Source organism: Natator depressus, chromosome 2 (assembly GCF_965152275.1).
Source record: "Natator depressus isolate rNatDep1 chromosome 2, rNatDep2.hap1, whole genome shotgun sequence".
NCBI lineage: Eukaryota > Metazoa > Chordata > Testudines > Cheloniidae > Natator > Natator depressus.
The window spans coordinates 67,287,764-67,309,309 of record NC_134235.1 but is presented as its reverse complement, the minus strand read 5'-3'; the positions used below and the strand labels follow the sequence as shown (position 1 = coordinate 67,309,309).

The window sequence follows — 21,546 nt, the reverse complement described above, 5'->3', positions numbered from 1 at the left end:
TATCTGGATATGGCTAATGCTGCTCAGCCATCATCTTCCCCATTGCCTTCTCCCCAAACAGGGGTATTTGAAACTGAGCTGATCATCATTGTTAAGCAGGTCTCCTGAGCACTAGTTGAATCTCGGCACTTTTCAGTCAGGCTGCCACTCTCCTTTCTATAAATGAAGTATTCATTCTAGATACCAGCAAATGGGCTACAACACAGATATCCACGAGCTACCTAAGGCAAGGGTTCTGCCTGCAGCTACACCAAGCTCCGGAGCATCCGCAGATCATAGATAGACTCTCTCAAACCAAGTAGGGCAGCAGGGATGATTTTCTTTTTTTTTTCTCTCCCCCGACCTCCCTGCCCCCATGCCTCATGAGTCTCAGAATAATGCAGAATAAGAGAAGAGGCAAGATATAGTGTACCACAATATTGTTTATGTTGCAGTCAGATAAAAGGAGCTAGTCTCCGGCAGTGTGGTTCATGAGATGCTCTGGGGTATTGCAGGAGTTTACGGGTGTTGCACAGAATGTGGTTCAGCAGCCGTGAAAGCAGTTCAGCGAACAGATATTTTTAGATTGGCTCTTCTTGTGCCACGCAAGCATATTGGGCAGATAAATATATAAAAACAAATAGAAAATACAGAAGAATTTCTCCCCAGAAATTCCTCAGATTTTACATAGTCCCTTCTCCTCCTTCAAATTTCTGCTGATGGGCTGAAAATGATCACAGGTAGTCCACAGACTCCTGGCAGATTAATATTAGTCCATATCACAGGCACCTCTGTTGCTACCCAGTGGACTCCACTGCCTGGCCAGTATGGGCGGTCTCACAGTCATGAACACACACCAGGTTTCACCATGTATTTATTTATTTATTCATTAATTCATTCATTACAAAGTATCGCAGTGTAATGCAGGCTTAGAGCATGGAGAAGTTTCCCCACAGCCTTCACTCCTCAGCCAGACTCACCCTCTGAGCTCCTCCTTGCTTCCTGTTCCTTCCACTTATATCCTCCCAGTTATATTGTGAGCCCAGTGATTATCAGTGCTCATAATTTCCCAGCAAACTGCCTACAGATGGGCCGCCAGTCTTCTCCAGGCTGCAGCAATGCCAATGACCCGAGTGCTACTGATAGTGCCCTGTCACAGCCCTGTTTATAAATGGCAGCGACAATGCCATTTGCCAGGTGGACTCTGAAGTTACTGAAGAAACAAATCAAGCAGGCTGGAAAACTCTATAGCAAGCTACTGAAAGACAAGCAAAGTAAGTAAGCTAAGAGACCATGACATTTCCATGATCTCTGTGCATTCCCTCAGTAAAATAATTTAAGCAACTGCTACATCTAGCAAAGTGGTATGTCCTTATCAGTCCTGAGAACATACAGCACTGATGTTGGAAAATCAGAGAGCAATATCTACAAAACACCAACAATTACCTAGATTGCTTACATAAGAAGATGTAGCCCCCTGTATTGTCTTTTGATTTAAAGTTTTCACTCTTAAAATATAGTGTCTGTTTTAAAAGTTCTTGATCCTTTGTGCAGAAGTCACTGCAGGTTTGATTTCCCCACTTTTGCAGCTAGCATTTCTTCTGTGCATCACAGTGTCAGAGGTTTGTTGGGAGGGTGGCATTAAGGCTGATTCGGCTTCATTTGTTAAAGTTAACGAAGTGCTCATGCACTGGCAGCATTGCTGGGCTAACATGAAAATGAAAGCCTTCGTTACATTGATTTTTTAGAAGACAGAGAGAATTTTGATTCTTTGTTGAGAAACAGCCTTTCCACTTCCCCTTCCTGGTTCATTTAACAAGCCGCAGACTGATTTTTCAAAAGAAAAGGGCCATAGCTAATAAATATAACATACAGATAATACAATCCACTGACGTTAACAGAGTGAACGGTACATAACATACTAAATAAATGCATCTTTTTATATGTGGCCATGCAGGGTAGGTACAAAGGCAAAAATTTTCAATCCTGGGTATCTAAAATGAAGCACCTAAATAACGGCCTGATTTCAGAGGTGCTAAGCACCCAGAGCTTCCACTGATGTTCGTGGCAGATTTGTCTGAATAAGGACTGAAAGACATGACAGGAGAACTTCCAGATTTGGACAAAAGACAAAAATAAATATAAAGCCACCACCGCAACCACCATCGCATTATACATCAACCAATTCATGTTTGCAACTAGTTTCTTTTCTAACGTAGCCATTTTTTAATAAGCAAATGTCCAAGGGAGCTAAAGTGTTAGACAAACATTTCTTCTGACTCTGGAGTGAGCAGATGGAAATGAATTTACCAAATTGAGAGAAAATGCAATTAGGTTGGTTTGGCCAAGACACTAGACTGTGGAAGGAATGAAAAGTAAACGCTTGAGAACAAGCAGTCGCAGATGCCTAAGAGGCCTTAAATCTGTTAACCACTGATTAATTTCCTGGGAAACTCCCAACTCTCTGATCACTGATACATTAACCTTTCTTTGGAAACAATAGTCAAGAAAAGATACAACCATGGGCAACAATTAAAATAAATCACAGTATTCAGAATAGCTTCCTGGGTGCTCAGCACCCTGCAGCAGAAAGCCTGTGTGTAACCCACACACCTCCTGGGTGTGGTGCTCTGTCCCATCTAGTGGCACCGAGACCACTTAGAGAGAGAGAGATAAAATGTGTCTGCTTTGCAGCTTTTGCTAAGAGCCAGTTGTCTTTTAGCTCATGCTGAAGAGGCTCATGCAGTAAGCTCCAGAGGTTCCAGGTTCAATCCTGCCCACTGATGACTGGGATCTGTCGGTGTTACATATGCACCGCCGCCTTCTCTCAGCTTGGGACAGATTCACCCCTGGCTTATCTGCCTTCTACCCAAGTACAGCAGGGCCCAGGTGGAGGAAAGTCTACCAGGGAGGCACTGTGATATAAGGTGGTGGTCACAATCTCCCTTCCATCAGGCTCTAGGGGCAGCCTGTGCAGCCCTCAAAGAGAGTGGTGCTTACTGTAGATGGGGCATGGCCTGGGTGGCCAAGGGATGATCTGACTCATTGTAGCTCTGCTTCAGCCCCTCTCCCTGTGGGATTACTGTGCAAAGACCTGGTTGAAACTGAAGAAACCAGTGGATTACCCAAAAAAGCAACAGTTCCAGCGATGACTTCCCTTGCCAGCATGAATTCCTAAGGGGCTCAACATGCCAGGCTGGCACAGGGAGCTGCAATTTGCATCTCTATGCCTCAGCAGGGCTAAGCTGGCCATACATATCTAAAAAATAAAGTTCCTCATTAGACAAGGTTTGTATCTGTCACATATTGCATCTGACTCATCCCTGGAAATAACCTTAAAAAGACAAAAGCTAGCCTGTCACCCACCAGACTGACTGTGAGCTGCATATCTGCCTGCTGTTCTGTGTCTGAACCCGAAAGAGCCACAGAACAATCAGCTGTGACACAGAGTGGGACAGAAAACAGGGAAAAAGCATTAGCCAAGGAAACTAGAACAAACAGATGGAGGGGGAAAAAATAAGCAGGAAAAAATGCAGCTTACGAACAGGAAAAAATACCTCCAGGTTTAGAAGTGAATTAAATGCCCCTAAAGTTTCTCTTGACAACACGCATTGTGAGCAGACACATGATCATGAAATAGTTTTCCTCTTTATTAAAATCATCAGCAAATGACAACACTATAGAAGTACACATCACAATCTAAGCACAGATTCTTAATTTCCTATCTCTGTTAGGTTCCTTTTGCCACCTAGAATCAGCATGTTCCCTCAAGTATCAGTCATTTTGAAATCATGGGCAAATTCCATCGAGCCAGTTGAAACTACTCTTTTGGTCACTAGCATCTATTTAAGCTACACAGTATTGTTTCAGCTCCCGGATTTGTTTTCTGCAACTTTTTTAAATAGGAGAATAATTCATAACTTTGATACAATTTCCGGGTATATTTTTGCTAGAATTCATGGTTTGCAAACAATTTCATTAACGCATGGCAACTATCCAAATACACTCTAAGAGGGCCCAATCCAAATCACGTTGAAGCAAAATGAAAGAACTCTCACTGAATTTTTTGGTCTTTAAATTGGACCGCTAGTGAATAATTTGATCCCTCAAATCATAGTCAACTGAGGAGAACATTCTTATTGACAAAAATATTTAAAAATCAGGGTTTAATTTGTACTATTCAAGCAGCTGTGTGTTCGAGTATTCAATTGTTTCATATGACTCCTATGTTAATGTCTTCCATTTTAAATAATCTACCATCTCTTAAATAGATAAATAATTTTCATGTGAAATATATACATATGTTAAGAAATTAAATTAATGGATAAATCAAATCAATTATATTTAAATAAATAAATACAATTAATTATACCAACCAATGTATTATAAATTATTATACTATTATTATAGTAATAAAAATAATGAATGTAACCACATAACCAAGGATTCCTTTTCCCTTGGCCCTATTATTAATATCCCCTTATATATCCACTCCTCAACTGCAGTCCTGCGTACATCATGTCTTTTTTGAGGCAGAGGGTATGTGGCTGTCCATTGTTTGTAAAGCACTATGTAAATTTATGACACTGTTCAAATGCTTTGTAGTAATAATGATGAACAAATCCCTGTGTATTCCCACTCACTGTTAAAAATGTGATTTTTTTCTTCTTTTATTTAGCACGACAATGGAGAGTGCAGGTTAAAACTGCCAGAGATTCCCCAGAGCCACAGAAGTGTAAAAGAACCCTTGTGATTTATGGCTCAATGGGCAAAAGTGGTGACCTTCTCCTTTCTCCACAAAGCCCAGAATATGTGTGCTTTCTACCCAGAGCAACGGATGAATTCCTTGTAAGTCATCACTATACAATACTGCACTGAGATTATAATGACATTCTGCTCTAGCCAAAGGATATATTTGAAATGCTGCTTTGGTTGCTACAAATGATATAGTTATTTACAGAGCTGGAGTGAGATAACTTTAGATCTTGGGCCATCCTCTTCCTGCAACCCTGCTCAACTACATAGTGTTCACACCCCAGTGTAATGTCATCATATTCCAGTGGGTTTCAAGGATGTAAATCAACAAGAAACATGATTCCATTCTTGTACTGTATAGCATATGCTGCTCATTGCCGTGTATATTTTTTTATTCTCTTAATCCTGTTAACCCTGAAATCATTGGGTAATTTGCCATTGGTGCTGATGTGTAAAGTATCAGGCCCTAATGCTTTACTACATGTTCTTGCACCTTGCAGTAATGAGGGCTGCGTAAACTTCTTAGTGTTAGATTGTGCCATTGAGATACAGCCTGTAGCCAAGGGGAACATGGAGCTGCACTGCCTCAGGAGAGCCCTCAGGAAGGCAGAACACCTACTGGAGCTCCTGAGGCCAAGGCCAAGCACCCATTACTCCATTACTTTTGTGGCAGGTAGCTTGCTGCCCCCACATGGCTGCTCAGAGTGCAGCCAGGGCTTTGCCTGCTATTTGTCCCCAGGGGAGTGAGAACAAAGAAGTCCCTCTTTTTCCTTGAGTGCAGTGAATTTAATTCTGCTTCTCCTTCACACAGGCCACCCAGAGGCAGGAGGATGAGAATAGATGGAAAAGAGACAGTTTGGAGGGATTTTTTTTTCATACCAAACTTGGAACTCTGCTGTGGCCTTATGAGCAGGAAATGATTGGGGCCTCAAAGGGATAAAAGTCCCTGTATCTCACCCTGGAACTAATCCATCTCCAAGGAGGCTATAGTCTGGCTAGGTGGATGCTCAGAAACACCTCAAAAACTCACAGGTTTTACTGCTTGCCAGTTTGGAACTTAAGATCTTGATACTTCTAATATTGCGGGATCTAGTATTTTAAGTGGGGGGCTGGGAACTTAGTGTAAGATACAATACCTGTCCCTTTCCCTTCTTTCAGAACGCTGAAGATGAAGAGGGTTGGACCGCGTGTCCAAAGGACATAAGTGGGGCTTTGCTCCCTCTCTGGTCTTCATTAAAGGGGCCTCCACTTTTCCACAGTGCCACACTGGCAGCTTTCTAAATACATTTCCATTTTTCTGACTTGCTTAGTTTTATGGAAACATGCTATATTTTCCCTTGGCTGTTCATGTCCTTGGTTTTGTTGCTTTGTGTCAAAACCTTAATATTTTCTGAAAGTTGTTTGTTGTGCATGAAGGTTTGTCTTTTTGCAATATGAGTCACGCTATTTTGCAAGCTTTGTTGCATTTTAAGTAAATCAGAGGAACAGCCCTGATTTTAAATAGTGGTTGGTGTTTCATGGGAATCTTTGAAAACCTTTCTCTTTAGAAACAATTCAATTGATATATCTTATGGTTTCTGTTGTTCTCTTCCTTTCCTCCTTATTTCCAAGGACATTTGAATAAACACAGGATCTTTGTTTCTTAAGTGAGTTCATCTGCTCCCATTTGTGGCAGCATACTTATTTGCTGTGGGAATGATTATGATGTCACAATGAACGGAGAGTTATGAATTCTGATGAGCACTAAGCAGGAGCAGATGAACTCTTAATAAAACAAAGATTATGGTTTTACACAAATGTCTTTAGTAATACAATGCAGTAAGGAAGAACCATAGATAATGTAGTATATGCAAAATTCATTGTTTTGAAACAATGGGCTTAATTTTGATCCCAGAAATCCATGTAAATCTGCATATTGCCCATTTACGTGCCCACTTATGTGCACATCATGGCGAGAGTATGTATATCCCTGATTTTCCAGGTGCACTCACACAAGTTTGCCACAAATGCATGCACACCTTGAAGTTGACAATCATGTCCAAACTATTTTGAAAAGTCTCCTATGAAATGTCAGCAGCTCTCTCATTTTAATTACAGATTGTTAGTAAATATAAAGAACAAATTACTGAAATATATTGTCATGGAGTCACCGGGCGATGCTCTGGAGCTACTCCATGCAAAGCCAGTCAGGACTCTGGGGAAGCATGCCTTCTCTCTGTGAGCATACCGTCTCCAGGGCAAGAAGCTTACACAGCTTCGATCTTCTTGAGTCTGACCTTGGAGCATTCAACATCCCCTTCCACACCGTGCGCTTCCCACAGCGAGTCCGCACAGGCGGGGCTCCTGGGGAAGCCAGTGGGTCCTGCACCCCAATTCCGTAGTCAGATGTGACTCTAAGCCAGCCAGTAAAACAGAAGGTTTATCAGACGACAGGAACTCAGTCCAAAACAGAGCTTATAGGTACAGGAAACAGGAGCCCTAAGTCAAGTCCATCCTGGGGCCAAGGAGGCCAGAGCCCCTTCTGGGCCCCCCTCCGTTTCCCCAGCCAGCTCCAAACTGAAACTCTGCAGCCGCTCCTCTGGCCTTTGTCTCTTTCCCAGGCCAGGAGCCCACCTGATCTCTTTGTTCTCCAACACCTTCAGTTGGCACCTTGCAGGGGACGGGCCCAGGCCATCAGTTGCCAGGAGACAGGATATCGGCCATTCTCTGTGCAGACAGCATCACAGTGGCCCTCTAAGGCTCTGCAACAATAACACAGCTTATCCCAGCACCAAGATACTTCAGAACTGCATAGGGGAAACTGAGGCACCCACACACAGTGTTCAGAGAAAACATTAAGAACATTCCCACTTTGTCACATATATAGATAATAGAGAATGCACAAGTTAAACCTACTTGCTTTCATTGATCTTAAACTTTGATAACAATAGTACTGTGTGGGCTTACCAATTAAAAATAAGTTAAAGAACTACACATGAAATGTAGAAAATAAATTGAGTAATAAGAAGTTGTGTTTATCATATAATCATAGAAACATAGGCCTGGAAGGAACCTTGAGAAATCATCAAGTCTAAGTAATCCTAGGCAGGACCAAGTGAACCTAGACCATCCCTAACAAGTGTTTGTCCAACCTGTTCTTAAATACTTCCAATGATGGGGATTCCATACCTCCCTTAGAAGCCTGTTCCAGAGCTTAACTATCCTTATAGTTTGAAAGTTTTTCCTTACTCTCCCTTGCTGCAAATCAAGCCTATTAGTTCTTGGACGTGGACAACAGTTGATCCCTGTACTCTTTCTAGCATCCTTTAACATATTTGAAGACTGTTATCTGGTCCCCACTCAGTCATCTTTTCTCAAGACTAAACATGCTCAGGTTTTGAACCTTTCCTCATAGGTCAGGTTTTTTGAACCTTTTTCCACTTTTGTTCCTCTCCTCTGGACTTTCCCTAGTTTGTCCACATCTTTCCTAAAATGAGGTCCCTAGAATTGGACACAGAACTCCAGCTGAAGCCTCACTAGTGCAGTGTAGCACAGAACAGTTACCTCCTGTGTCTTACATATGACACTCCTCTTAATACACCCCCAAGTTTATGGTGGTGGTGTCCTCTGAGACTGGCAGAGTTGGCAGGAAAGAGGGAGAGATGAAAACAACAGGGAACAGAAATACTAAGAAAAATGAAAGGCGTGGGGCTTAAGGGGATAGTTTGAAATTGCTGGACACCAAGTAATTTTATTTTAAACATTACTAAAAATATTTAGTTTAAAGAAACAAGAAATGGTAGGCCAGCTCTTAGTAAGTGTTTCTCTTTCTGTCAACTTAGGGGTGTGACGACTTAGTCACAGAGGTTCTTTTACATACCTTGGGGACACCATGACCAAGACTATGCAAAGGCCAAAACTATAAATGGGGTTCAAAAAAGAACTAGTTAAATTCATGCAGCATAGGTCCCTCAGTGGCTATTAGCCAAGATTGTCAGGGATGCAATCCCATGCTCTGATTGTCCCTAGCCTCTGATTGCAAGAAGCTGGGCGTGACGGGATGGATTACTCGATGATTGCCTGTTCTGTTCATTCCCTCGAAAGCACCTGGCACTGGCCACTGTCGGAAGACAGGATACTGGGCTAGATGCACCATTAGTCTGATGCAGTATGGCCATTCTGATGTTCTAAAATAATCACAATGATTAACTATGACTGTTTTAGTATTAAAAGAAAGGAAAATAAAACATAAAACAAAACAACACAAATGGCTGAACACAAATGATAAACTAGTTACTTTCGTTATAGTCTCTTCTCTATGTATCTTTCTGGAGAGCTTCTAACAGATTTCGCCCTTGAGAGTGTCTTGCTTCTGAGAGTGTTTTTCTCTTGGTAGGTTAAGACCAAAGTGTACAATTTCCCAAAATTATTGTGTTCAGTTTTAGTATTTTATTAGATTCTTCAAATTGTTTATGTATGTGCAGAACAATTTTTTTAAGGGCAAGTTTAGACTGTCTAGTTATTAATAATAACCTAAACAGTTTATAGTTGGGCAAAGTAAGAAATCCGAACCAAATCCTATTAAATCAAAGAAGATATTTTAATTAGTTACTTAGAAAAAAGTCATTTAAGACAGGCCAATTATGAATATTAACGATTGTAAATCCAGTTACATCCATTGTTTCTCTGTTTACCAATGTTTAGCCCCTGTCTCCTCTCCAGAAATATATGGTCTAACCACTTGGTGATTAAAAAGAGAAAATTATCCCTTTAAGTTACAACAGCATTTTAATATTCCAACAAAATCACTGTGAGAGTTTTAAATCTAATCCCTTTGCAGAATCTTAGTTAACTGCCTCTCACCAATCCATAGTGAAGTCTTGGGGAAGTTCTCCTGGGCCTGGTTTCTTCTTGAATCTTCTCTGTTTTTTTTATCTATCTGTGGCAGCTTGCTTAGGAAGTGTGATGCTGGAGCAGGGTAGCAGAGGGTATGGGGATGCTCTCTTCAGTATTTTGTACCCTTCTGCTTCCTATTTTCATGAAATTATAGGAAAACACTTCTCTTTCAGGCTTGTTTAGATTCAGTGTTGGTTGCTGTCACCCATTCATTGGCTTCATGCCTTTGTGGTTGTCTTAGGTGAAATGTTCAGGTCCTGAACATGCAGTCTGCTTAATGAATATGCTACATTTCATAATTGCCTTTGTTCTTCTTGTGGCAGGAAGGCAACAGATAACTTTCAAAGCTAGTTTTAACTCATTCTTTTTATTCAGTCCATTCTCTGAGATATTTGCTCAATTTTGTTAGTTTGTCAGGAAATGAAATTCTGTCTTCAAAATCCAAAACTCTTTGTTCTTTATTTAAGAGTTTTCAGTTCCCCAGTCTTCTAAAATTAAATAGACTTTTACAAAATCTTTAGCTTAAGTTGTTGATTCTACATGACAATTTTTGGAATGATGATTTTCTTGTCTTCCTGAGTTGGGAGAGGGTTTGCTTGCACACAGCCCGTAATTAATTCATTGCCATTAATATAAACATTCTATACTTAAGTGGCTTCTTATATTGGTGACCAGTTATAACATCAAATGATTTTGCCATATTTGTACATAAACATGTTGCTATTCCTATAACAATGATTTCAGGCAGTTATTATATGAAGGCTTGCATTTAGATACAAAATATTTGCAACTATACATCTCAAAAGGTGTTTGCCATTTCAGTGTTTTAAGAAATAAACAATAGTTTAAAATTTCCAGCTACACAAGTTTTTCACGGAGTTTCAAAAATACAAGCAGAAATGTTTCCTTTGGAAAGGAGAGGGGTTGGCATGGCCACTTTGCAAGCTAGATTTAAGGCTCTGATAACACACCCTACATTCCTTTTTACAATTATGCCTCTATTTAAAACATGGACATTTTACATGATTTGTCATCTTGATGTTTGCTTGTTCTTGGGAATTAGAAGCAGAAACATTCTGGAACATTTTTCATTAGTTTTAACATTCTGTAACCTAACTAGTTAAACATATGTTTTGTTGTATTTCCAAGCATCTTGGCTATAACATACTGGCAGGTATATCTTAATTTTCAGTAAAGGCACAAACAAGTTTGTTGAAGCTAGACAAATGCAATCTGGAAATGAGATGTACATTTTTAACAGTGAAGGTAATTAACCATTGGAACAACTTATCAACGGATGTAGTGGATTCTCCATCACAGGCAATTTTTAAATATGCTCTGGTTCAAAAAGGAATTAATTCAGGGAAGTTCTATGGTCTGGGTTATGCAGAGATCAGACTGAATGATAACAATCACTCCATCTGGCCATAGAATCTATGAAAGTGGAGCTGGGCACATAATGCAAAAATAGATAAATAATAAAATAATAATAATAAATCCATGTTCGCCCACAAATATGATTTGTTTAGACTCTCCAGGCATCCCTTTTGGGTTTACTTCTGTGAAATTTTGAGGGCTCATAGAAGACCTGCTAAGCTCACATAGAAGGGATATATTTATATGGTATATTTATCCCTTTCCCCAACCTCTGCATGTTTCTTGTTTTCTTACATTGTGAGCTTTTCAGGGCATGAATGGTATTTTATTATGTATTTGGAAAGCACCTAGCACATTGTGCATGCTACTGTAATCCAAATAATTATCATATAAGAAGTAGCACTGCTAGACATCATGAGGATGGGATCCTTAAAACCAATCTCCAGAGTGCTGGAACAGGTGGTATTAAATGAGCTAGATAAGGATGTGACCACAAACTTCTGCAAAGAGGACCATGCACCCATTCATGATTACTCTGTGTCAGCAATTGTGGGAATGGCAGAATATTAAATACTATGTCGTTTGGAGAAAAGAGGACTGAGGGGGCCATGATAACCGTTTTCAAGTACATAAAAGTTTGTTACAAGGAGGAGGGTGAAATATTGTTCTCGTTAACATCTATAGATTAAGACAAGAAGCAATGCACGTTGTATATTTTCTGTGAGAAGGGTCACTGCTTAGCACATTAGAAGCCAGGGTTTCCAGAGCTCTGATACAGAGGCAACTACATGAATCCTACAATGATCTGACCACACCCTTTGTACCTAGGATGACACATGCATGCACATATGCTTTATGTGAAAGTGACAATGAATTAAAGTTAAGGTATGCATCCAGACAATAAATCTTAGAGTAGCCTAACTATTCTAGGACTGGTTCCTCTGAAGAAGTCTTGTGTAGCCAAGAAAGGAAAAGGCTCAAAATATTACAAATTTACTTAATCTTCCTTTATCTGGTACCTTTCTCTGAGAGACTCAAAGCCCCAGTGGCTTGTTCAAAGCCATCTCTTGATTATAAGAGTTATGCTCATTCAATCCTGGAACACAAGCAATACCTGTTACTTACTATATGACCAATCACAACTAACATAGCTCAAATTTCAAGCACCAAGTATAGAATACTTGGCTCAAACTGTGATTGAGAGAGGAAAAATATGTGACAAAATTAATTAGCAAACTTTGAATCATGAATAAATATGAGGAAAGAGTATTCTACTTGCAAATACTCCATAAGATGAGGAGAGAGGCTGCATTGCTAAGAATTATTCGCTCAGCTCTATTTAGGATATTTTGCATTAATTTGAAGCTTATAGGGATCAGAAGGTGAAGAAAGAAAATTATTGGAGCCAAGGTAGGAATCCAATTCTGAAATAGAAAGGTGATCATGGTAAGTTGCTCAGGAAAGGGTTAGAACTGATGTAATAAAAACATGCATTACGGTGATGGACCAAAAGACTGAAATAGAAAAGAGGATAATAATGATTGAATGAGAGGAAAAAATGTTAAAAGGAGAGAAATATCTGCTGAATTCAATTGATATTACCCAGTGCAGTTTAATTCAGTAGATCAGGAAGAAGTCTGGCTGCAGGTGTATTCTGGTTGGAGGCATAGTCATAGAGTTTATTGAAATCAGGATTATGGGAAATGAAGGGAAAACAATGGTTGTAGAGCAGTCACGCTTTAAACAGTAGTGAAATAGTCTCTGAAACTGTCTTCCTGTACATTACATCTACAATGTATATTGTCTTCACATTTGCTGCAAGGAATGCAATATGTATTTTTTAAAATGTCATTAGAATTTCTTTGCAACTGTTTAGAAGTCTAGAGGGCTGCAGAGGGCTGGGTAGCAGAAGACAAGATAAGAAGGTGAGGTACAATTTGCCACCTTAAGTAAAAAGAAAAATATCCGAGTGCTGTATTTTTGCAATTCTAAACCACAAAGTTTTTGTCCAGTAAATACTCTTTGGTATGTACAACTAAGTAGCTGTGTGATATAAATGGAGTCAAGGGGTCCATCTGTAAGAAGGAAAAACTGCAGGCAATAATTTTAAAAACAGAAAGTCCTGCTGTGAAAAAGCAGAACTTATGACTTCATTGCTTCTGAAGAAGGCACAATTTGGACATGTAGAAGAACAGTACGTTCTCCCCTTGAGGATAAGAAAAAAACACACACCTCTGAGAAGAATTAGATGGATTAGTACAACAAATATAGCCATGCCTCATGATACCCTTTGCAGCCTCCACAACCTTGAATGAAAAATTCTTGAAATAAAACCCTGTTCGTGCAATGGGGAAGTTCTGTCTCCCCTTGCGTGGACACTGCGATATCGTTAAACACAGTGGAATCAATGTGATTCCACTACACAAGACTTGGGAAGGATATGGTGAACCCACAAAGGGCTGCAAACCCACTGTGTACTTCAGAGTACAGCTCCACAAAGGATTCTCTTGTATCCCCATATAGCAGGGCTTGGGGCAAGTAGGTGCAGGCCAAGGAAAGAGAGGGGGAAGTCTGGTGGATTCTCCAGTGAATAACTACAGCCTCAAGGCCACATTATCAGCCACAGAGGAGCACTGCTACCAATACGTGGACAATGAGAAGGATTTCATGCCCCAGTCCCTATGAACTGCCCTCTGACTTCTGGGGTTTAGCTTGGAGGTAGAATTAACTCATTTTCCTCTTCTGATTGCAGTATTATTTTAATAGGTGCCACCTTTTAAACTGACAGTTTCCTCCGAATATTCAAAACACTCCACCATATTTTAGCTACATGACTTCTGTTGATGTTAATGAGAGTAGGGCAACTAACCGTCCTCTGCCCAAAATAATATAAAATGTTCTTCTGCTGTCTCTAAATAACAGGTTAACTCACTCAGGCACTGGTCACAAAGCCTTATGTTGTGGTTGGACTGAAAATATTAACTTATAAAATGAGAGAAGGTAGTTTTGATGGAATACAAGACCCTGGGCAACATTTTTTGCTTAGTCCTCTCTTAAAATTAATTGTTACCTTTTAAAACGAGCTTCGTCTCTTGTTTCTCTTGAAGCCGCTATTGTTTCCAGCAGTAGGCTGATGAAACAATCAGATGTGGGTGCTGCTTTGGCCTGATGGCTGTGAATGAAGGTTGCTTTCTCCATCCAATCCAACAACTTTTACACCTTTGGAAGGCTGCAGCTAACTACCTCCTGGAATGAGAGGTGGGGAGAGGAGAGGCTGGTGGGTTCAGCAGTTCCCTTCTCTCTTCCCTGCCCCACAGGCACTATGGAAATCAGAAAGTAATGAGGAGGGATCTGACTGCAAATTTTGCCATGTCTATCCAGGTATTTTGCTATCGATATCATTCACCCTCGGCTCCTCCACTGCCTCAAGCTGTGGATTGGATGGATAAACTGGGGCTCAGAGAGATCCATGGAGGTAGTGAGCAGTGGAAAGATCCCACCAGGACTTGAAGTTAACCAGCAAAAGTATCAAGGGATTCGACTTTCCCATTCCCGATCATCAGGCCAATGTGGTTACATCATTGACAGCAGGGAAGGGCAACCTTAGAGTGCAAAGCTAGATGTATAAGGTTAATGATTTTTTTTTAAAAGAACAAAACAGCTCCTGTTTTCCAATGAAGTGGATATGAAATCATTTGGATTATGAAATATATAATTATACAAGTGAATGTTTCATTAAAACTACTTCAGCGAGGCTTTATTATTACTTCTTGTTATTACCCATAATACCTAACACTTAGGGCTTGATCCTATTGATTTTAATAGTAGTTGAGGGCACTCAGCAGCTGGCATGATCAGACCATTACATAACAGCTTCCATCCCAGGCCCTCAATGCACAGATATTAATGAATTTAGCCTCACAGCTCCTTAGCGGGGAAAGTATCATCCCCATTTTTCAGATAAGGAAACAGAGAAGGCAGATTCAGATGGCATGCCCAAGGTCACACCAGAATTCTATAGGAAAACGAGGAATAGATTGCCTCATCTCCTTTATCTTAACCACAAAATCATCCTTCCTGTCTGTTAACATTAGCTTCATCTGTCCTATGCCATTTGGAAAAAATCTCTGTTCATGAAGCTGCCTTGATAGCCTACTTTTCTTCATTATATTTATTGCAGGTTGAAACTGGAGATGTGGGGGATGTGTACAAGATTCGGGTCAGCTGTGATGATTTGCCAGGTTTTGAGGGCTGGCATCTGAAGTCCTTTCACATGCAAGAGCTACATACTAAACAAGAAGTGAACTTTGACTGTAACTGCTGGCTCTCTGTTAACAGGGAAGACAGAGAGCTGGTGAAAGAATTCCCTGCAATGAATGAGAACCAGAAACCTTTACCAGGTAAAAATAGCAAAGGAGACAGGAACAAAGTGAACCAGACTTTGAAAAAGAATAAATTCAGCAAATATGACATTTAATCATTCTCCGTACTTAAAATCTATGGTGCTTCCGCAGTGACTCTGTTTGCGCATGCATTGTGACAATACTGCACATTTTAAAATCTCTCCTAGTTACATGACAAATTGGGTTTAACATTTTCTAAATTTTGTGCATAACCCTAAGTGTGCAAAACTGGAAAAATCTAATTATGCTAGTAAAAGATAAGACATAAATCAAAGCTATGGAAGTCAATTTTGGTAGACTTAGTATTGAATTCTTTAGCTTATCATAGCTTGAGTTACTGAAGTGAATATCAGAAATAATCATTACTGTACACTCAAGTTGTGCTGTAATTTCAAGGGCATTTCTGTAATGTGGGAAAGTCCCACTTTTTCAGAGGGCCTTCCAAAATTGTACCCATAAAATTAAAGAATAGAGAGCTTCACATTTGTGCATTACACATGCAGGTCAATTGGTTAAGGGCCCAGCTGTCATGGTTTCTCTAAAGCCAGGCTATGTCTACACTAGAACTTTCATCGGTAAAACTTTTGTTGGTCAGGGGTGTGAAAAAATCACCCCTTGATCGACATAAGTTTCACAAACAAAAGCGCCTGTGTGGACAGCTCTATGTTGGCCAGAGAGCGTCTCCTGTTGACATAGCTACCACTGCTCATTTGGAGTGGTTTAATGATGCCGACGGGAGAGCCCTCTCCCGTCGGCATAGAGTGGCTACACAGGAGACCGTACAACCGTGCTGCTGCAGTGGTACAGCTGTGCCACTGTAAGGTCTGCAGTGTAGACATAGCCTAAATGTTCTAACATGGTAACGCGGTTTGCTCCTATCTGAGCATCTGAAAATTACTATGGACTTAAAGGAAAACTACACTGATTAATTATGACCTCATATATAGCCAAATATTAGCCAAATAATAATGTATATTGAAAATTATATATAGAAAAAAAATTTAGGAGTTCATGTTACTATGTCACTATCTCCATAAAGCGTAACATAGGGCTGCAGCCTTATTGATACTTCCCAGAAGAAGGCCTCTCTGACAGTGTAGACTGGACCAGCGAAATGCAGTCATATGACTGCACTATAAAGACAGAAGACTTTAAAAGGCATCATGTACCTTACAATGTTAAATGTATTCATTAGCTTGTCATATAATACATACACTGTCATGAATTCAGATACTACGTTATGTCCATCCCCTCTGCTCTAATTTGCATCATGTCAAGAAGTGCCTTCCTCTTTGATGGTTACTTTTTTATTATTATCATTATTATCCTGGAGACATTTATTCTTCTGACGGGCAAGAATTGACTTCTCCTTAGTTCCTCCAGAGTCCCATACAATAAAACAGAATGATTTTTTCCAAGTGTACTAGCACAAGAGCCACACAGGGACAATCAAGTTCCCATTGTTGTCAATGACTCCAGTGGGAATTGGATCAGGTTCATACAGAAGAACCACTCCCTTTCTGTTCTAATCTCCATGTAATGTGTTCTTTTTTTGGTTGTAGTTTCTCTGATTTTATTAGAATATCTTTAAATTATATTGCAGTTTTCCTTGAAGCTTACCCTTTCAATTCAATCTGTTTTGTTCAAACAATCTTCTTTCTTTGTATAGTCCACAAGTATATTGTCTCTATACACACTGGTGACCACTGGGGATCAGAAACCTTCGCAAATGTTTATATCACTCTGTATGGTGAAAGAGGGGACACAGGTGTGAGGAAACTGCACGAATCATTGGTAAAAGGAGGAAAATTTCAAAGGAACAAGGTAAAAAGACACAAATGTTAAGTTTTCTTACAAACTCAAACAATAGCACTGTTTTCTGAATGTCTACCACCAGCTCTTGATTGTAAGAACAAAATTCTCCTTATAGATTTTTGTAGCAGTGTTCTGTTCCAGCTTTATCCCTAGATTTTCCATAGGTGATAATCAGGGTTCTACATTTGCATGTGTAAAGCAGCTTATCTGAGTCATAACCCTTGTGATCATGCCTCTCAACTTTTTATGTCCCAAATGTGGGATGCAGTGTGTGACAAAGAACCAAAATTAGTGTCATAAAAATGATTCATGCAGGAAACTTATATTGCTGTGAGATTCATTCCTTTAAATGTAAATAGCTGTTTTGATAATCATAGCTTAAATATTATTTCTGTTGATAATTTTCAATAACAAAAGTGAGGGGGAGCCAAATTTGTTTGGAACGTAGGTAGCTTTTGGGACTAAAACAAATGACACCCCCTGAAAGAAGAGATATTTAATGTATAACCTCAGGTGAGAAATTTTACTTAAAGAAGAGAATGCACTGACAGTGTTTAAAAATAAGATAATCCTTTTTCATACTTACTCATCACCAAGCTATAGTATTCTTAAGAAAGCAGAGAGTCTTAGATTTCTGTGAAATTATTTCATTTAACAATCATATCAACAACATAAAGGATGAAACGAGATTCAATGTCTAACTTAGAGAACCCCTAACCTGTCTGCTTCTATGTGTGTCTCAAGCCCACTTCCTGTTAGTTACTTGCAGGGTCCACAAGGTAGCATTATTCCATACTTAACTTAGCTCCTTCGTCGAGTAGTGGCCCTATGCATGCTCCACTTCAGGAGTTCATGCTCCTCTTGAGCCCTTAATTGGAGATTTCTAGCTATCCGTGTCTGTTTGGCTCGCACATGCACCGTAAACCTCCATGTGGCAGACACCAAGGCTATATAGGGGTGAACAAGCGATCTGCCCTCAGGTCCTTCTCTATTGCTTCAGCCTGAGGTGGAGCCCTAGCGTTTCCACCTAGAACATGCTCAGCCTTCTGTTTTTTTATTGCAGTTATGCAGTTTATAGTTAGTTAGCAAGTTAGGTGAGAGGATTGTTTTTCCCTCTCTTTTCCTCTCTGGGAGACTTGTCTTCTCCTAGCGGAGCATGCCTGGCTCGCCAGGCTTCAAACGCTGCCTTTCTTGCCGGGAGGCTATACCAGTAAGCAATGAGCACTCCAGGTGTGTCTGGGGCATTCCCACATATCGCAGAAGTATTCCTTCTCCTTGGCCCTAAAGCCCAGGACAAAAAAGACCAAAGAGATAAAGCTCAGAGTGTTAACCGTAAAACACTGCCCGCAACACTCTCTGAGCCAGGTCAGGAGACCTATCCCACCACACATCTGTCTCTGGATGGATTCAGCACCCTGAAAACCTCAAGGCATTCTTCCCCTAAAGAGGGGAATCTTTGGAGGTCACTAGGAAGACACCCAGAAAGAGAAGCATGGACTCTCACTCTAAGAAGCCTGTCATAAATATAAAGGAAAGCGTAACAACCTTCCTGTATACAGTACTGTAAAATCCCTCCTGGCCAGAGGCACAATGTCCTTTTACCTGTAAAGGATTAAGAAGCTCAGGTAACCTGGCTGGCACCTGACCAAAAGGACCAATAAGGGGACAAGATACTTTCAAATCTGGCGGGGGCGGGGGGGCGGGGAGGGGAGGAGGCTTTTGTCTGTCTGTTCTGCGTGCTTGCCGGAGAGAGATATAGAAAGCAAGCCATCCAACTCCATTAGAATCAGTAAGTACTAGCAAGGAAATGCGTTAATTTACTTTTGTTTTGACTTGTGATTTTCTCTGTGCTGAGAGGAAGGTGTATTCCTGGTTTTCTTTTTGTAACTTTAAAGTTTTTGCCCAGAGGGAAATCCTCTGTGTTTTAAATCTGATTGCCCTGTGAGATTAGCTTCCCTTCTAATTTTACAGAGGTGCTTCTTTTACCTTTTTTCTTTCTAATACAGTTCTGTTTCTTTTAAGAGCCCGACTGATTTCTCTATTGTCCTAAGACCCAGGTGTTTGGGTCTGTGATCACTTTGTAACCAATTGGTTAGGATATTATTCTCAAGCCTCCCCAGGAAAGGGGGTGTAAGGGCTTGGGGGGATATTTTGGAGGAATAGGAACTCCAAGTGGTCCTTTCCTTGATTCTTTGTTAAATCACTTGGTGGTGGCAGCGTACCCTCCAAGGGCAAAAAGTTTGTGCCTTGGGGAAGTTTTACCCTAAGCTAGTAGAAATAAGCTTAGGAGGTCTTTCATGCGGGTCCCCACATCTGTACCCTAGAGTTTAGAGTGGGGAGGGAACCATGAGCCAAAAAAGATCAGGTCCCCATCAAGGTCCTCAGTCTCTGAAGGTATTGCCAAGGCCAAGGGCTCTTCCTCCAGTACCGGTGGGCCTGTGAAGCTCTGGAGTTCCAAGGACAAGAAGCATGGCTCCAATAGGGCCCAGGTACCATCCACCAGTAATGAGGATAAGTACAGGGTACCATTGAGCTTGACCCTGCTATTGGCACCAAAGGATCCATTCTGTTAATGCGGTCCTGCACCTTAACCCAGCCATCAGTACTGATGCAAGCAGCTCAGCCAGGGGTGTCCTCAGTATTGAGCAAGCAATGGTGCCAGATGTCAGTGATGCACTCATCAGTGGTACCAGCAGCTTCAGCTACCTCTACCTTGTCTATGGTGTTAGTCTCCAAGTGGCCATCCTTTGGCACAGGACTCCACTCTGTCTTCAATGGCTGCCCCACCCCACCCCCATGGGAGGACATGGAGGAAGAGGACTCCTAATCAGTCTCCTTGATTTTGGTTAGGGGTACTCCTACATACCCCTTTGGGAATCTGCTTTTGGCCAGCTATAGGGAGGACCATGCAGGTCATCAAGGATGGTGGTGGAACCAGCCTTGCTTGCGACCCCCACTTCTTTATGGACCCCTGAAATAGCTACATTGGGATCTGTGGGCCGCCCATCAGTAGCAATTTACCAGACCACCAGTACTGCCCCTCAGGGAGACCAGAGTTTCACATCCCCCCTCTCCCCATCCTCCACCCTGCAGGAGGAAATGTTTGAGGACCACAAGGCTAGGGCAGATGAAGAAGCCATGCCTGAGACTCCCATTTCATTATCATCAGTGGATGAGATGGTTATGCCTCCACCACTTTCCGTGGCTGACAATTTCAGAACCTCATTAGAAAGATAGCCCACACCCTGCAGATCCCTCTGAGGAGGTCAAGAATGTGCAATACAAGCTGCTGGGGATCTTGCAGTCGGCAACACATTCCAGGGTGGTGATACCTATTGATGAGATTGTCCTGGCTCTGGCTAAGACAGTCTGGCAAACACGTTCTACTATTCCAACAACATGCAAAAGGGCAAATCAGTAATACTAAGTGCCCCTTAAGGATTCTGACTTTTTATTTTCCCATCCCCCACCCAACTAACCTAAAAACAATGAGGATTCCTTGTGGCACCTTAGAGACTAACAAATGTATTTGGGCATAAGCTTTCATGGTCTAGAACCCACTTCATCAGATGCATGGAGTGGAAAATACAGTAGCAGGTATATTTATACATAAGCAGGTATTTTCCACTCCATGCATCTGATGAAGTGGATTCTAGCCCACGAAAGCTTATGCCCAAATACATTTGTTAGTCTCTAAGGTGCCACAAGAACTCTTCGTTGTTTTTGCTGATATAGACTAACATGGCTACCACTCTGAAACCTGTGACCAACTAACCTAGTGTTGGATGTGGTGAATGAATGCTGTAGGTAGCACTTTTTGAGATCTCTCCCCATGACAAGGACAAAAAGCAGCTGGATCTCTCTGGATGAAAGTCATACTTGTCCACAATCCTGTGGTTCTGGAGCGAAAATTATCAGGCGATCATGTCCAAATACAACAAGCTCACAGTCTTTATTGAGCAGCTGCCGCACAACTAACTGCAGAGAGCAATTATGGTCCAAAGTTGCAGAGGGCCAACTATTGTCCAAACAGCTCTCCAAGCATCCCTAGATACTGTGGATGCTACTGCCAGATCCATCTCTACAATGGTAGTTATGTGCATGGCTCTAACTTTCAGGGCTTCTGAGAAAGGTTCAAAGCACAGCAGGACCTCCCCTTTGACACTCATAAGCTTTTCTCAGAGACCACAAATAACTCCCTGCGCATGCTGAGGGACTCCAGGGCTACTCACCCCGCCCCCCGAGAAGAAGGGCTGAACCAGGCCAGAGAGGCTGCGCAGACCCACCGCCAATCAAAGAAGGCCTGGGGAGAGCAATCAGGGCAGAGGGAGAGGCAGCCAAT

At 41.2% G+C, this 21,546-nt stretch overlaps 1 protein-coding gene across 1 annotated transcript in view; it reads left to right on the top strand.

Moving 5' to 3' along the window:
* RP1 (RP1 axonemal microtubule associated) overlaps nucleotides 1-21,546 on the top strand; it is a 268,493-nt gene that overhangs the window by 154,503 nt on the left and 92,444 nt on the right. Inside the window, exons 32-34 of the mRNA XM_074944372.1 lie at nucleotides 4,658-4,827; nucleotides 15,167-15,386; nucleotides 17,059-17,213. Of these exons, the coding sequence (XP_074800473.1) occupies nucleotides 4,658-4,827; nucleotides 15,167-15,386; nucleotides 17,059-17,213 (545 nt within the window). The remainder of the gene's footprint in view (nucleotides 1-4,657; nucleotides 4,828-15,166; nucleotides 15,387-17,058; nucleotides 17,214-21,546) is intronic.